Source organism: Indicator indicator, chromosome 10 (assembly GCF_027791375.1).
Source record: "Indicator indicator isolate 239-I01 chromosome 10, UM_Iind_1.1, whole genome shotgun sequence".
NCBI classification, from domain to species: Eukaryota; Metazoa; Chordata; class Aves; order Piciformes; family Indicatoridae; genus Indicator; species Indicator indicator.
This window is the reverse complement of record NC_072019.1, coordinates 27,996,074-28,013,580: the sequence shown is the minus strand read 5'-3', so window position 1 is coordinate 28,013,580 and position 17,507 is coordinate 27,996,074. Positions and strand designations below refer to the sequence as shown.

The following is a 17,507-nucleotide window of genomic DNA, read 5'->3' as shown; positions in this document are numbered from 1 at the left end:
ATCAGGTTGCTCAGAGCCACATCAATTTTGACCTTGAATGCCTCCAGGGATTTGGCCTCTACCACCTTTCTGGACAACCTGTTTCATTATTTCACTGCCCTCATCGTAAAGAACTTCTTCCTAATGTCCGTCCTACATCCAGCTTCAGCCATGAGGGTTAGGCTGAGCAGGTCAAGGTGAACTCTGCCTAAGGAGCTTTTGAATCAGCATCCAACACCTTGCTAAAAACACCCATCTGAGTCCAGTGACTTGACAGGAAGAAGAAATTAGAGAAAGTCCTGTGGCCAGGTGGACACCTCTGGGTGTGCAGCTGCTGACACACGTCCTGCCTGCCCCAGACCAGTGAGCATCCATCCCTATGTATCCATGGCAGTTTGGGCTTGCAGGATCTTCACATCTTTATCTTTCCCTTTGCTCTGCACCTTTTCCACTTTGCAAACCACCCAAACAGTCATCACAGACCTTGAGATGCAATCTCTGCTCTTTGCATGATCTCAGCATGGTGAGGGAGCACACACCAGTTCCAACAAGGGTCCCTCACTTGGGCAGGTTGGGGGTGACCTGCTGGGAAGCAACTCCGTAGAGAGGGACCTGGGAGTGCTGGTGGACATCAAGCTCACCGCTGGCCAGCAATGGGCCCTTGTGGCCAGGAAGGCCTCCTGGGGTGCACGAAGAGTGTGGTCAGCAGAGCAAGGCAGGTTCTCATCCCCTTCAGCATGGCCACATCTGGAAAACTGGGTCCAGTTCAAGGGAAAGAAGGAAAAACTGGAAAGGGTCCAGTGGAGGCTGAGGGGCCTGGAGCATCTCTGTGAGGAGGAAAGGCTGAGAGCCCTGGGGCTGGTGAGCCTGCAGAAGAGCAGCCCCAGAGGGGAGCTGAGCAATGATCTGCAAGAGCTAAAGGACCTGTGGGGAATGAGAGGATAGGGCCAGACTCTCCTCAGTGGTGGCCAGCAACAGAAAGGGAAACAGACACAAATTGGAACCCAGGAGGTTCTGTCTGGACAGAAGGAGAAACTTGTTTAGTGTGAGGGTGCTGGAGGCCTGGGGCAGGCTGCCCAGAGAGGTTGTGGAGTCTCCTTGTCCAGAGAGCTTCCAAAGCCAGCTGGGCATTGTGATGCTGGGCAAGCTGCTGTGGGTGCCCCTGCTTTAAGCAGGGAGATTGGACTGGGTGATCTCCAACCACTACCATGCTGGGATTCCATGTAACTTAAAGACACTCAGAAATGAAGCTGGTGTCTGGGCATCTGCAGGCACAGCTGAGTTCAAATAACTTCTAAGGGACAAGACCTCAGCCTCTAAGTGCAGCACCAGCATGTGGAAACAGCCCCCAAGCCATGGAAACACAAATCTCCCTATAGATACAGGTCTCTCTTCAAAACTCAGCCTTGCTGCTGCTGGATGCACTGGGAAGCCCACAGAATTTCCATCTCATCACACAGATGCTCATCAGACCCAGCCCTGACTCTTCTCCCATGTGGCTCAGTGCCAACCCCAAAGCAGATCTTGGGGACCAGGCCAGCAGCTGAAGGCTGTCCTCAAAATAAAGGGCAGGATCAGCAGGATCCATCCCAACACACAGGACATCAACTCCTTGTTCTCCTGCAATGGAGCTGAGCATTTAAGGACTATTGAACATCAGGAGGACACAAATGGTTGCTCATGGGTTATTCACCAAGCAGCTGCAGGAATCACTTTCCCCAGAGATTAGGTTTTTACTATCAACTTTCAGAGACACCCAGTGTGAAGCAACCAAGGACACAAAGATCTTCACCAATATTGTCACTAAATTCAGCCTGGAGACAGTTGTGTCTTTCATTCTGGGCTGGCACAGGCACAGCAATGCCAGATGCATTTCTAAAGGTTGCTATGCTATTGAAGAACTTCTCCAGGAGGGGCTCTCCCTCCCCCAAACGACTCTCAGATGCCTATTTTTAGGAGATTTGAGGGGTTTGGTGTATGAGAGGAAGGAGAAGTGATGCTCCCACGTGCATGCTCCAGCACCAGGCAGCTGCAGGGCACTGTTGGTGGGGCAGCTCCCTGCAGACGTTCAGGGCAAACTCTCACACTCCCTGTCCCCTGTGCCGATGCTTTATAGACTCCATTGGGTGGGAAAGGACCTTCAAAGGGCATCTGCTCCAACCTCCCTGCAGTCAGCAGGGACAGCTGCAACTACAGCAGGTTGCTCAGAGCCCCAAACTACCTGGCCTGCAATGGTTCCAGGGATGGGGCTCCTACCACCTCTCCACGTAACGCTCTCAGCACCCTCAGTGTCAAACATTTCTCCCTTCTCTCCTGTCTGAATCTCCCTTCTTTGAGTTCAAACCATCCCCCCTTGTCCTGTCACAGCAGGCCCTGCTCAAAACTGTCCCCATCTTTCTCATCAGCCACGTGAAGCACTGAAAAGTCCACCAGGTGGTCTCCTGGAGTCTTCTCCAGGCTGAACAACCCCAACTCTCGCTGCCTGGCCTCACAGCAGAGGGCTCCCAGCATTGCTGTGACCTCCTCTAACCCTGCTCCAACAGATCCCTGTCTCTGCTGTGCTGAGGACTCCAGAGCTGGCCCCAGCACTGCAGGGGGGTCTCAGCAGAGCAGGATAACTCACACAGCATACATGACCTTGTTTTTAATGACTTATAGTGCAGAAGATACAAAAGAAGCCTCTAACACCCAAACCAGACCAAATCCCCACAAAACTCCAACAAATCATCTTAATAATTAACTCCTCCTTTGGCATTTGGTAGAGCACCTTAAGAGGGACCAAGAGATACCCCAGATGAGCTCATCATCAGGTGCATTTACCAACACCACAAGCTCCGAACAGACCTCCACCAGTACCAAGGTGACTACAGGACATTTTTATGCCCCCAGAAGCATCACATTTATTTCTTTCTCTGCTGACAGCAAAATTCTTGGGGAAGGTTATTTTTAATCGTGCTGCTCCCAGCAATAGTAAAGCTAAAACCCAGCCCCTCTAGCAGCAAGCACAGCTGGGTCAGCAGCCAGCCACTGACCACCTCCCAGGCCTGCTCCCAGGAAGGAGGTTCAGGTCTTTTGATGGGCATTGGAAAACAAAAAGAATCTCTCAGATGATTTTCATGACACAAAAGATTTCTATCAAGCCTTGGTAGTGTTGGGTTAATGGTTGGACTCTTAAAGGTCTTAAATGATGACTTAAATGACTCTAAAATGACCTTAAGGGTCTTTTCCAAGCTAAATGTATCACAGAATGGTTTGCCTAATCAATATATTGCTGGGACTGTATGAAATCCTCCAAGCTCCAGAACCAGCCATTGCAGCCAGGTGATGAGGGCAAACTATGAAACCACCAATCTCTGCTTCCATCCTCTTCAACTCAGTCTACCCCAACCCCCTCTGCTAGAGTATTTCCATACATCCCACACCTGATGACATGAAGCTCAAGTTATAAGTTCCCTGTAATACTTAGGTGGAAAATTTTAGAGGGTTTCATTCCATCAAAAAACTCCCAAACCAAAAGACTGCCCCCCACCAGGAAAAACCAAACCAAACCAAACCAACAACAACAACTCATGAGCTATGGAATATTAGAGGACAGGATCACAGAATGGCTTTGGTTGGAAAGGGCCTTGAAGATCAATTCCAACCATTAGCCCAGCACTGCCAGGTCACCACTCATCCATGGCCCTCAGCACCACATCTACACAGCTTTGAAACCCCTCCAGGGATGGGGACTCTACCACTGCCTCAGGCAGCCTGGGCCAGGCCTTGACAACCTTTTAGGGGAAGAAATTGTTCCTCCTGTCCAACCTAAATCTCCCCTGGGGCAACTTGAAGCTGTTTCCTCTCCTCCTGCCACTTGTTCCTTGGGAGAAGAGACCAACCCTCACCTGGCTCCAACCTCCTTTCAGGGAGTTGTAGAGAGCCAGAAGGTCTCCCCTCAGCCTCCTTTTCCCCAGGCTGAACAACCCCAGTTTGCTCAGCTGCTCCTGCTCTCCAGACCCTTCACCAGCTTCCCTGCCAGCCCTGCTTCCTCCCTGGTTTCAAGCCATGTTATTGCTGGCAACACTAATCCAGTGTCAGTGAGGAGGTGGTAAGAACCTTTCCCTCCCCACCACTGTGAGGAAAGCCTACTGGTGTGCAGGGCACATGGGGTCTGGAGGACAGGGTAGGAGCTCTGTGCCTGCTCCCAAACAGCTGTCCCAAAAATCCCCCACCTCTGGCTCACAGAGGAGAGCATGCACCCCAAGGGACCAGCAGCTGCCTGGTGATCAACTACGGAATTTAAAACCACCTTTTGGTGTGGAGCCTCCTTCTGTGAGGGGATTCCAAACCTGCCTGGACATTGTGATCCTGGGCAACCTGCTGTGGGTGACCCTGCTTTTAGCAGGGGGGATGGACTGGATGTTCTCCTGAGGTCCCTTCCAACCCCCACCACGCTGGGATTCTAAGAACTAAATCAAAATGGAAATTAAATCATTTGGTGAAGTGCAAAAAACCCAGCAGCAGCTGCAATCACTGCAGCCTTACTCCTCTTTCAGTCACATAAAGGAGAAAAAAAAAAAAAACAAACCCCAAAAAAAAAAAAAAAAAACTTCAAAAGCCCCCAGGAACATCAGCCTGCAACTGAACTTCTGTGAAGAACAAACAGCTGATGCTCTTCAGTAGCTGGCAAGCCAAAGAGGACCACACTTTATGTCACTCTTCTGCTAACAAACAAACAGCCCAGCAGCCAGGTGTTTGCCTTTTTCCTACTCTAGAACCTCAACTACACCATCTTCAGAATCTCCCGCAGCATTTAGAGATGGTATTTCTCCCCACAACCATGGTTTCCTCCTTTAACTGCTGAAGAGCCTGTGGTGGAGGTTCAGGAAGAATGGACACCTGCTGTGACCTGCAATTTTTTGGTCTCAAGTGTCTTCAAAATTTCAATGGAACCATAGAACTGTTGAGGTTGGAAGAGACCTTTGAGGTCATCAGGCCCAACTGCTCACCTAGAGCTCACAATCCCACCACTGCTGCTAAATCATGTCCCTCAGCACCACATCCACACTTTTTTTGAACACCTCCAGGGGTGGTGACTCCACTACCTCCCTGGGCAGCCTGTTCTAATGCCAAAGTCCATGAATCATGCAGAAAGTTTCTGCCTTAGCAGAGAACCCCAAATTGCTGCATTTGGCACAAGCTGGAGCTGCCCAAGGGCACATTTTAAAACTGGGGCTTCTTCCAAGGAGGTATTTTGCAGGCCTGCACCACATAGTTGGTGAGTTTTGCTGTATTTCCTCTGCTTTCTACCCAAACCTTGGTGGGCTTTTCCTTCAGCTGCTACAACACATCAATCATTTTAGGTCCAAAGTTTTGCTTCCTTGCTCATATAGTGGTTTAATTCCACAACTTCAGCCACCTCTTTGGCACCAGCAGCTCCAGTCCAAAACATTTCCCAAATTCCCAAGGTTTGGGTGGAGTCTTTCTCTTGGTGATTGTTTCTTTTGAGCTAGAACCATTTAACCCTTCCCTCAGTGTGGCGAAACTCACTCCCTGTGGACTAGAGATGGAAAAACCCAAACCAGGTCAATGGGGAGGGGTTAGAGTCCTGCAAAAATGGGGGGGTTGCCCCTCCCACGACTAGAGGTTGCTGCTGCACCATGCCCAGCTGAACAAATCCAGATCAATGGGGATACTCTTCAGATCCAGTTTCACCAACCCAGCTCTAATCTTGATCACACAAGACTTGGTAGAGGCACCAAGATGCAGCATTGGAGCAGCCCTGGGGTGGACACATTAACCACATCCCCTTCTTTGGAGCCCACAAAACCAGGAGATGAAGAGAGTTCCTTGACATTTCTCTTGCAAAGGCTTCACTTCCCAGGCCCCCCTCTTTCCACATGCCTCTTCCTCAGCAGCACAGAACCTGAGCCTCTTTGGGCAGAGCCAGCCCTCCAAGCACATCCCAAAAGGCTTAAGAGATGTCTTTGCATTTAAGAACTATCTCCAGCCCTGTGCCCACCCCTGGGCTACAAGGGAAGCTGTGCCACTAGCTCAGCCACACCAGCACCCTGTGCAACCTGCTCTAGCTGAACCTGCTTCAGCAGGAGAGTCAAACTAGATGATCTCCAGAGACATGACAAAAACATCATCAAATCATTGAATCATCAAAGCATCAAATTGTCCAGGCCAAACAACCTCTTGCACTCATGAAAACAGTTTCCTCACCAGGGTGAGGGCTGTTGGTGAGGCAGCAGGGCTGTCCTTGAACCTGAGAGGACATGGCTGGAGATGCTCCTGCAAGCCTAAGACCTGACCCTCTTTGCAAGCGCAAGCATGGCCATTGGAAAAAACAAGACCATGGAATCATAGAACAGTTTGAGCTGGAAGGGATCTTTAAGATCACCTAGCTCCAACCTCCTGCCATGGGCAGGGGTACCTCCCACTAGACCAGGCTGCTCAAAACCCACTCAGCCTTGTCTTAAACACTCCCAGGGTGAGGCATCCACAACTTCCATGGACAACCTGTTCTGGATTCTCACCACCCTCACAGTAAAAACTTCTTCCTATTGTCCAATCTAAATCTCCATTAGTGTGATCCAGTGATGCTCCTCAGGTATTTTCTGGGATGGTTTGCCCATTCATGCCTGAATTCCTGTGAATTGCCTCAAACCTGCTGCTGGCTTCCTCAGACAAACCCCAGATGTTTCTACCAGCACTAAGCACATTTAAAGACACCAGTTACTGAAAGGAGAATGGTTTGACTTGGAAGGGAGCTCTTGAGGTCATCTAGTTCAATCCCTCTACAGTAAGCAGGGACATCCTCAACTAGATCAGGTTGTTCAGAGCCCCATCAAGCCTGACCGTGAATATCTCCAAGGATGGGGCCTGAACCACACATCTAATCAAGAAAGAGACCTTTTAAATGTACCATTAGATGTCTCCAGTCCCAGCACTCCCAGTCCAGCACACTGAGAGCATAAGGCTTGGAGATAGCCATTACAAAAAACAGAATGCAAGAAAGCCTTTGCCATTTTGTATGTGACCAACCAACCATCCATGGAAGTTCTCTGAGTGAGCAAACTTCCCAGAAACAGGGGCAAAAGGGGGGAAAAATGGAGAAGAGAGTTTGAGAAGTTTCCTCTGTGAGAAATCTTCAGAGCCCAGCAAACATCTGGTTTGGGCTCTGGAGAAACTCTGGTAACAGTCTCCCAGAGAAGAAGAAATGACCTTCAACAAAACCATGGCTGCTCCTATCAACAACAGAGCTCCTGATCTTTCTGGACATCACAGAGCTTCTGGCTCGAGTGACACATTGCAGCAGTGATCTCAAAACTCAATTAAGCTCTCTGGAAGATCTTCAGTACGTTGGAGATGCAACAGATGGCTTGAAACAGGAGATAAATTTGTTCTTGTGGACAGATCTTTGTCTTGGTGCATGCCCAGTGCATTGCTGAGGAGTACTACAACCAAAAGGAACATCTAAATACCTGTTGTATCCACAGCCACCTCTGCAGAGACCTTTCCAGCATGTGGTGGGACCTTTTGAACAGCATTTCAGGTCCCAAATCGAGTCCTGACACTCATAGTTTCACTGCAGATTATTTTTAGTCAGTTCAAAGCTGGAGGAGATCTAGTCCCCACCCCCCACACCTATTTGCCACCTGTCAGAGCAAGGCCAAGCACAGAAGACCATCCCCAGTATGGATGGTGACCAACAGCAGTGCTTGGGCACACCATGAAGATAGAGGACAATCTGCTTTGGGTGGTTGAGACATCATGTGGCACATACTCAGTTCTCCTCCAAGTAAGGACTGGTTTCTTGACATGGTCCCCACCTTTTTGGGGGCTATCACTGTGATTTTGAAGCATTCAGTGGAAAACGTGCACCTTTTCCTTACCATCTACCAAGGGAACCAAGAAATATTCCATCTTAGGATCACAGGATGTTAGGGGTTGGAAGGGACCTCAGGAGATCATCCCGTCCAACCCCCCTGCCAGAGCTGGACCATAGAATCTAGCACAGGTTGCACAGGAACACATCCAGATTGGGCTTGAAAGTCTCCAGAGAAGGAGACTCCACAACCCCTCTGGGCAGCCTGTTCCAGTGCTCTGTGACCCTCACAGTGAAGAGGTTCTTCCTCATGCTGAGCCATATTCATATTTCTAAAGAAGAGGATCCAAAGCCAACCAGCTGAGCTTAGTCCATCCCACCAACCATGGGTGATGCCATCTGGCTCTGTGCTCAGGCTGCCCATGGGTACCAGCACAGCCCACCTGAGCTCCACCCTCAGCTTCCAGCAGACTCCAACACTTGGATAAGATTTAAAGAATTATCATTCCAATAATAAAAACCTTTTAACTGCAGGGACTAGAGAAGACCAACCAGTGGTTCATCCCCAGGTGGAAATGCCCCCTGAAAGCCCAGTTCTATGGCCTCAGTGGGAAACTATGTTCTTGAGATGCCTTCAGAAGTGTGGCCAGCACGTCAAGGGACATTCTCCTCCCATTCTACTCTGACCCAGTGACATCACATTTGGAGCACTGGGTCCAACTCTGTGCTCCCCAGGTCAACAGAGAGAGGGAACTACTGGAGAGAGTCCAGGGGAGGCTCCAAAGATGCTGAGGGGCCTGGAGCATCTCTGTGAGGAGGAAAGGCTGAGAGCCCTGGGGCTGGTGAGCCTGCAGAAGAGCAGCCCCAGAGGGGAGCTGAGCAATGCTCAGCAAGAGATAAAGGACCTGTGGGGGGCAGGAGGATGGGGCCAGACTGTTTCCAGTGGTGGCCAGTAACAGGACAAGGGGCAATGGGCACAAACTGGAACCCAGGAGGTTCCATCTGAACTAGAGGAGAAAATTCTTTGTTGTGAGGGTGCAGGAGCCCTGGAGCAGGCTGTCCAGAGAGGTTGTGGAGTTTTCCCCTCTGGAGAGATTCCAAATCAGCTGGACATTGTAATCTGGTCTAGTGGAAAGTGTCCCTGTCCATGGAACTCGATAATCTTTAATGTCCCTTCCAACTCAAGCCATTCCATGATCCTGGGCAAGCTGCTGTGGGTGCCCTGCTTTAGCAAAGGGCTTGTACTGGAGGATGTCCAGAGGTCCCTTCCAACCCCTCGCCATGCTAGGATTCTGTGCAGGATGAGAATTTTCAAACCAAATGAAGCCAAGCACATTGCAAGCATCCTTAGATTAAGATAAAGCACCTCTGCCAGGTGTCAGCACTTCAGGAGGGGATTAGTCACTGAAGTTCCACGCTTCCACAGATCAAACCAGTTTCTGTTTAAAAATTCATCAAAAGGAGGAATTATTCGGATTTTGTTGCCTCCATTCGAGCATCCCAGATGCTAGTTGGAGAACAACAAGTGAAACATTTGAAAAACCAGATAATGGGGAAATTTCACAGCCAATATTTTTTTCCCTATTTTTGTTTATTTTTGAATGGAAAACTGGTTTGTGAGAGGCATTTCTGCCTCCACCAAAGCCCACCAAGCCAGGCCAGGGCACTCTATCCCAGTTCTTTTCCTATACCTACTCACCTTGCCCACCACAACCAAGGCTCCCACACCAGCAGCACATTCACAAGGCAAAAATACTCAAGGAAACCCCCCTCCCCCCCAAAAAATACACTCAACCTCCTTTCTTCCAACCAGCCTCACAAATCATTAAATGAACCAACCCAAGAATTCCACCAGGCCAGCTTCACTTTATCTACATTAATTCCTCCCCAGTGCAGGTCCTTTGGAGAGAGAGAAGGTTGTTGATGACATCTTCTCTCAACCCCCCCCTGTTCTTGGCACAGGCTGGGTGACATCATGTGTCATGGATGTTCAGCATGCTGTGATGGCTGTGGTGTCACGGATACAAAATGTAAAACCCCTTCTGCCTATGACTTTATCATCAATATTAGAAGAGATACTGAAGCTATTTCCTTATATCAGAGGCCAGCACCACCACCCATTCCCTTACCCCTCCTTCTCCCAACACCAAGGAACCAACAAACCCAGCAAGCAGCTGTGTGCTCCCACATTACCATTACAGCACCAAAATTCCAAGGTTCACCAAATATTTTTAAAATCAAGACACAAAGCCTTGGTTCCAAGGAGCACAGCACCTCCCTGGGTCAGTTTGTTTGGGGTAGCAGCCCAATGATTTGCAGGGAGACACACCACCAGCAGCCCCATTTCTGCCTGTCATCTGAGGGAAAGGCTGGGCAGCTGGCTGGTGGCTAACATGCCGGCAGCACTGCGAGCCTGGCGCTGGATGCAGCTCCGTGCAGCCCTCGCCCAGCTGGGACCTTCTGCCTTGGACATGGGCCATGAAATAAATGAAAATTATTATTTTGATCTGATTCATTCTGTCTTAAAAGAAAGATCTATTACACAGTCTGCCTTTCCCTGCATCTTGCCCCAGAAGGCATTAAGGAAATCACTTTACATACGGCTGAGACAGCCAAGAGGGGTTAAAAATGTCTTGAATGCCCAAAGGCTGTTCCCACACACGAGCAGACGCAGTCTTGCAACCCTCTCCTGAAGCATCTTGTGCTTGGAACCCATGTTTTCATTCTCACTTCTCTTTTTATTCCAACAAGCCTTCATCTAACAACCCCCCCAAGCTCCTTTTCCCATCTTCAAACCAGTGACACAACACAGCCAAAAAAAAATTACCCTCAGTTCCACCATCCTCATTTCCCACTGCAAAGCTGCTCGTCCATGAAGAGCTACAGGGTAAAAACCCCATTGAGAAGCTTCCCAGCCCCCAGGCTGTGCATATGGACCTTCATCCAACAACCCCCACCTCCATCCCTTCTCCACAGCTTGCATCTTCAAACCAGTGACACAACACGGCTAAAGAAAAAATTACCTTAAGCTCCACCATCCTCATTCCCTACTGCAAAGCTGCTCATCCATGGAGCTACAGGGTGAAACCCCAGCGAGAAGCTTCACACAGCCCCCATGCTGTGCATATGGACAACGCTCAAATCCTTCCCCAGAGCACCACATCAGGCTGAGAAAGTGGCTTTCCAACTAAAATAATGCTTAAAGAACCCAACCAGCAACAAACACACCCCAGCCCCTGCTCCTTCTCTCACCGACCCAGGGCAGCAGCGGTTGTGCCTGACAAACCAGGTTGTTTGCTGACCAGCCTGAGCTAGGGATGGAATTGCAAATAACCTGATGGGTTTGATATTATATCACCATCCTCCAGCTTGCCAGCAGTGGGCAGGGTGCTTTGGTTTGATGGGGATTAGGGGGAGGGGAGGATTTGGGGCTTTATTTTTATTAATTATTATTATTGACTATTTTGGAAACGATTCATACCAGCAGGTTGGGTGCAGCCTCCCTCCTCCTCCTCCTCTCTTCTAAAAGCATAACCATCCCCCAGAGACACACAGGGCTCATCACCTACCTTCCATCATGGTGGCAGAATTGCATTCCTTAATTTCCAAGAAGCCTGAAAAATAATAAAAAAATAATAATAATAATGGGGGGGGGAGGGGGGGGGGAAGAGGAGACTAGAATCCCAATTCCTCAAGCTGCTCAATGTCAAGATTCAATCCGAGACGCCTCCAGATGCTTTGGAATGAAGAGGAGAAGCAAAGGCAGAGGAGCTGGAGCTAAGGGCAGGCCATGGATGCTGCTGAGCCTGTATCACCTCCAGGATCACCGGAGGATGCTGAAGGGAAGGGGGGGAGGGGGGGGGGGGGTGGGAAATAAAAAGGAGGAGGAGGAAAAAAAAAAAGGAGGATGAGCCCAGCTCGGCTCAGGCGCAGCCGCTCGCTCCCTCCCTCCCCACACCTCCTCACATGCGCGTTGCCTCCCGACACATCCCCCTCCCAGCTCACACACACACACACATTCACATCCCCCCGGGAACACACCAACCTATTTCCCAGCCTTTTTTTTTTTTTTTTTTTTTGCCTCTCCCCCCCCCGCTTTTTTTTTTTCCTCCTCTTCCACTTTCACCAAAAGCATCACCCTGGGCGTCCCTGGTGACGCACTTCCCCTCCCTCTAATCCTATCGCGGCGGCTGGAGCAGCCGGATTAATTCCCACTGCTGTCAGATTAGGGATGGAGGTGGGATAAAAAGAAACAAATAAACCCCGTGTGGAGAACGCCTCGGGAGCTAGCCTTAGCGCACCAAAGGGCTGTCAGCATGGGTCAGCATCCACCAGGCCCCTCTGGCTTTTCCCGCAGCCATTCCAGAGAGAAATCCATCGGCGTGACGTCACATCGCCACCAATTAGCCTCGAAAGGAGGAGGATGATGATGGAAAGGTTTTTTCCTCCCCACTGCTTTTCCAAGAGCTCTTGGGAATTAATTCCGCCTGAAGAGCAACCGGAGCATCGCCGGAGATCGGGAACAAAAGAGGTTGATGGAGAGGAGGGAGGTTGCAAGAGTTGACCCCCCAACCTCTGCCGGGATCCCCCCCGCTCAGGAAATCCCTCATGTCCCATCGCTGCCTGATGAGATCTCACCTCAACCAGCCCCGTCCCAGCAACCTGCCGCCTCCCCCGGCACGCTAGCACAGAGCCGCAGCCCAGCCCTCCCAGCCCCCGGATGGGGTGGGAGATCCTCACCAGCTTCAAAAACATTTCTCAGGGCTGCTACAAGGGCAGGGGGCTTGGTGGAGGTGATGGGACACTACCAGGATTAGCCCAGTAAATGTGTGAGACGCAAAATTGTGCCAAATTAGTTTTAATCAGACCCCAAAGTTCGGTTACTTATCTTTTTTTTTTTTTTTCCTGGCAGGAAAGATGCTTTTAAACCCCTCACACTGTCCCCATGCATGGCTGCAGGCACGGGAGCTGTATCCCGGATCCTGGTGGATGGGATCCACAACAGTTCCCATCCCTGCTAGGGACACCCAAGACTCCTTGGTCTGTCCCCAAGGTCACCAGTGCAGCTCAGAACCCGGTAAAGAGGGGGACTGGGACCATCAGTACCTGCTGCTGTGCACTGAGGAGCTGCCTCCCTCCAAACTGTGTTTCTAATTCCCATTTCCTCCCCTCCCCCCCAGCGCTAAAAGAAAACAAACCAAAAAAAAAAAATCACACTTTTCCCCCCACTAAAAAAAAATTTTCCAATAAAACAAAAATCTGCTTTTTCCTCCTTAAAATAATCATTTCCCCTAAAAAAAAAAATATCCCTTACCCGCCATTAATAAAAGATCCCTTCCCCCACAAAAAAAACCCTTTTCCCCCATTATAAAGCCCCTTTTCCTCCATTAAAAAAAAAAAAAATCCCTTTTCCTCCCAATTAAAAACAAACCCCTCTTCCTCCCTTAAAAAAAAACAACACCCTTTTCCACACATTGAAAAAATATTTTTCCCCATTAAGAAAAAACAAAAGATCCCCATGCTCCCCCCACTAAACCAAAAAGATCCCCATGCTCCCCCCACTAAACCAAAAAGATCCCCATGCTCCCCCCACTAAACCAAAAAGATCCCCATGCTCCCCCCACTAAACCAAAAAGATCCCCATGCTCCCCCCACTAAACCAAAAAGATCCCCATGCTCCCCCCACTAAACCAAAAAGATCCCCATGCTCCCCCCACTAAACCAAAAAAATCCCCATGCTCCCCCCACTAAACCAAAAAAATCCCCATGCTCCCCCCACTAAACCAAAAAAATCCCATGCTCCCCCCACTAAACCAAAAAAATCCCCATGCTCCCCCCACTAAACCAAAAAAATCCCATGCTCCCCCCACTAAACCAAAAAAATCCCCATGCTCCCCCCACTAAACCAAAAAAATCCCATGCTCCCCCCACTAAACCAAAAAAATCCCCATGCTCCCCCCACTAAACCAAAAAAAATCCCCATGCTCCCCCCACTAAACCAAAAAAATCCCCATGCTCCCCCCACTAAACCAAAAAAATCCCCATGCTCCCCCCACTAAACCAAAAAAATCCCCATGCTCCCCCCACTAAACCAAAAAAATCCCCATGCTCCCCCCACTAAACCAAAAAAATCCCCATGCTCCCCCCACTAAACCAAAAAAAATCCCCATGCTCCCCCCACTAAACCAAAAAAAAATCCCCATGCTCCCCCCCACTAAACCAAAAAAATCCCCATGCTCCCCCCACTAAACCAAAAAAATCCCCATGCTCCCCCCACTAAACCAAAAAAATCCCATGTCCCCCCCACTAAACCAAAAAAATCCCCATGCTCCCCCCACTAAACCAAAAAAAATCCCCATGCTCCCCCCACTAAACCAAAAAAATCCCCATGCTCCCCCCACTAAACCAAAAAAAATCCCATGCTCCCCCCCACTAAACCAAAAAAAATCCCCATGCTCCCCCCCACTAAACCAAAAAAATCCCCATGTTCCCCCCACTAAACCAAAAAAAATCCCCATGTTCCCCCCACTAAACCAAAAAAAAAATCCCATTTCCCCCCCACTAAACCAAAAAAAAAATCCCATTTCCCCCCCACTAAACCAAAAAAAATCCCCATGTTCCCCCCCACTAAACCAAAAAAAATCCCCATGTTCCCCCCACTAAACCAAAAAAATCCCCATGTTCCCCCCACTAAACCAAAAAATCCCCATGTTCCCCCCACTAAACCAAAAAATCCCCATGTTCCCCCCACTAAACCAAAAAATCCCCATGTTCCCCCCACTAAACCAAAAAAATCCCCATGCTCCCCCCACTAAACCAAAAAAATCCCCATGCTCCCCCCACTAAACCAAAAAAAATCCCATGCTCCCCCCACTAAACCAAAAAAAATCCCCATGCTCCCCCCACTAAACCAAAAAAATCCCCATGCTCCCCCCACTAAACCAAAAAATCCCCATGCTCCCCCCCACTAAACCAAAAAATCCCCATGCTCCCCCCACTAAACCAAAAAAATCCCCATGCTCCCCCCACTAAACCAAAAAAATCCCTATGTTCCCCCCACTAAACCAAAAAAAAACCCTAAACCCAACATTTCCCCCATTAAAACAAAATTCCTACTTCCCCCCGCTAAAACAAACAAAATTTCCCATTTCCCCCCACTAAAACATCAAAAAAAAAATCCCATTTCCCCCCACTAAAACAAAAAAGTCCTGTTTTTCCCCAATAAAATATAAATGTATTTTTCCTCCCTTAAAAACAAAAATCCCTCCCCCATCTAAGAGTTAAATAATTCTTTAATGCCTTTTCCCCACCCTTCAGTCCCTTCTTCTCCCCATCAAAAAAAAAAAAAAATCTCTTCCATTAATAAAGAAATTAATCTTTCCCTGCCCATTCCACCCCACCCCCCCCCCTTAAAAATATCCAAACTCATTGTTTCCCCTTAAAACTAATCCCACTTTTTCCCCCCTCCAAAAAACCACAATCCAAACACCGAGCACCTCCTAAGGCTCTGGATCCACCAGTGAGGAAATGAGCTTCAAACCCTCGACAGAGTCTTTCTCCCCAGGTGTCCGCAGTCTATCACCACCACCCAGCGGGGCAGGGACCAGGATCATGGAGTTGATGGTCCATTAACCCCAAATTGCCCCCAGCACCTTCAGGAAATCCCTCTGTAACCCCAGAATCAACACAGCACACCCAACACTGCTCCACTGTCGCCCCAGACCATCCCGACACACCCTGAGGAACCAGGCTGGCACATGTGGCAGGATGCCCAGGTGATGGACATGCACCCACTGTGCTCAGACCCCTGCTGGACACGTGGAGGTTAAAAAGCAGGATCCATGTCCATAACCACCCTGAATCCCAGCAAATCTGCTTCCAGCCAGGAGATACCCAGCAGCTCACCTCCTGCAGCTCTTGGTGCTCCTCAGTGGGGTATACGTTCCTTAAACCAGCCAGAAAAAGCAGCACACTTCTGCTGCAAGCACCATCACAAGGTGGGCACTGAGCAAAACCTTCACCTTCTTCGAATTCCTCCAGTCCAGTGCTGACTTACAGCCACCTCCACCATCGGCACAGGTGGGACACCCACCTCAACACAGCTCCGTGGGACACCTCAGCCTCATTAAATAATTCCTGTCACATGGCAAGACCAAAACTCATCTTCCTGAGGGCAAAACGAACCTGGCACTAACCACACATGGACACTCTGGACCCAGCAGGGGTGGGTTAAGGGTTGGACTTGATCTGGACTCAGCACTGGGGATGCCACACCTCAAACCCTGGGTTCAGTTTTGTGTCCCTCACTCCAGAAAGGACATTGAAGGGCTGGAGCATGGCAACAAAGCTGGTGAAGGGTCTGGAGAACAGGACTGGTGAGGAGCAGATGAGAGAATTGTGAGGCTGAGGGGAGACCTCATTGCTCTCTGACCTACCTGAAGAGAAGTTGGAGCCAAGTGGAAGTCGTTCTCTTCTCCCAGCTCTTTACAACTCCCTGAAAGGAGATTGGAGCCAGGTGTGCCTCCCTGTCTTCTCCCAACAAAGAAGTGACTGGACAAGAGGAAATGGCTTCAAGTCCCCCCAGGGGAGGTTTAGGTTGGACATGAGGAAAAATTTCGTGCCCCAGAGGGTTGTCAACACCTGGCCTGGGCTGCCCAGAGCAGTGATGGAATTCACAACCCTGCAGAGACTGAAAAGCTGTGTAGATGTGGTGCTGAGGGCCATGGTTTAGTGGTGACCTGCCAGTGCTGGGTTAATGGTTAGACTGGATGATCTTTTCCATCCTAAATGAATCTATGACACCATCAACCTCCTCCCTGCACAAACTCTTCCCAAAGTCAGGAGGTCCATGAACGATCAGGTCATTGCTGGAGCCCACCCATCTCCCCAGGGAGGACAACACGAGCCCCTCTCCTTTCAAGGCAGAATTGGTATTTGTGGATTTCTGAGCCATTTCCACCCACGCTGGGTGGCCATGGGCCAACCACACACGGACATTTCTCAGCAGAAGCGCTGGAAACCTCCAGCAGCTCCTGCGGGATACACGTTAGCAAGGCTGCAAGTAAACATCGACAGAAGTCAGCAGCCTCGAGAAAGGGGAAAGGAAGAGAGGCAGCAAGTGAGTCAGGGCAGCACGTTGCTCGTCTCCCGGCAGAGTCATGCCTGAGGCCCCCGCGCCGGGCGCGGTGGCAGCGCAGGAGCTCGGCTCGTCCCCAGCCAGCTGCGGGGTGGGTGAGGAGCTTGAGGCGGTGCAGCGGGGATGGGGATTTGCTAAATAAAGCCCAAATCCTCCGGCCTCATCCCCGCGCCGCCTCTGGCCCCGGCAAATCCCCCGGCATTAGCGGCGCCGCCTTGTTTGCATCGCCGCCAGCGCAGTTCCACCAGCCCTCGGGAGGCGCTCGCCAGACCCTCGCTAGGGATAAACTCGTCCTTGATCTGCTCCTGGTGGGGATGTGGTGGTGGGACAAACCAGACCCCCTCAGGAGGGGGAGCTTCCATCGCCAGGCAGCGCTGGGGATTTCACAAAACCACAGAACTGCTCAGGTCGAAAGAGACCTTTCAGGTGGTCAAGCCCAGGCGCTCACCTAGAGCTCACGATCCCACCACTGCTGCTGGGCAACCACTGCTGAGCCATGCTCTTGAACACCACATCTACACAGCTTTGAAACCCCTCCCGGGATGGGGACTCCACCACTGCCCTGGGCAGCCTGGG

At 50.2% G+C, this 17,507-nt stretch overlaps 1 protein-coding gene across 1 annotated transcript in view; it reads right to left on the bottom strand.

The window, feature by feature from the left end:
• SGIP1 (SH3GL interacting endocytic adaptor 1) overlaps positions 1–17,293 on the bottom strand; it is a 76,410-nt gene extending 59,117 nt beyond the window's left edge. The window contains exons 1-2 of the mRNA XM_054384563.1: positions 17,091–17,293; positions 15,701–15,740 (exon numbers count right to left, since the gene is read on the bottom strand). Of these exons, the coding sequence (XP_054240538.1) occupies positions 15,701–15,740; positions 17,091–17,293 (243 nt within the window). The remainder of the gene's footprint in view (positions 1–15,700; positions 15,741–17,090) is intronic.
• Between the last annotated feature and the right edge of the window lie 214 nt (positions 17,294–17,507).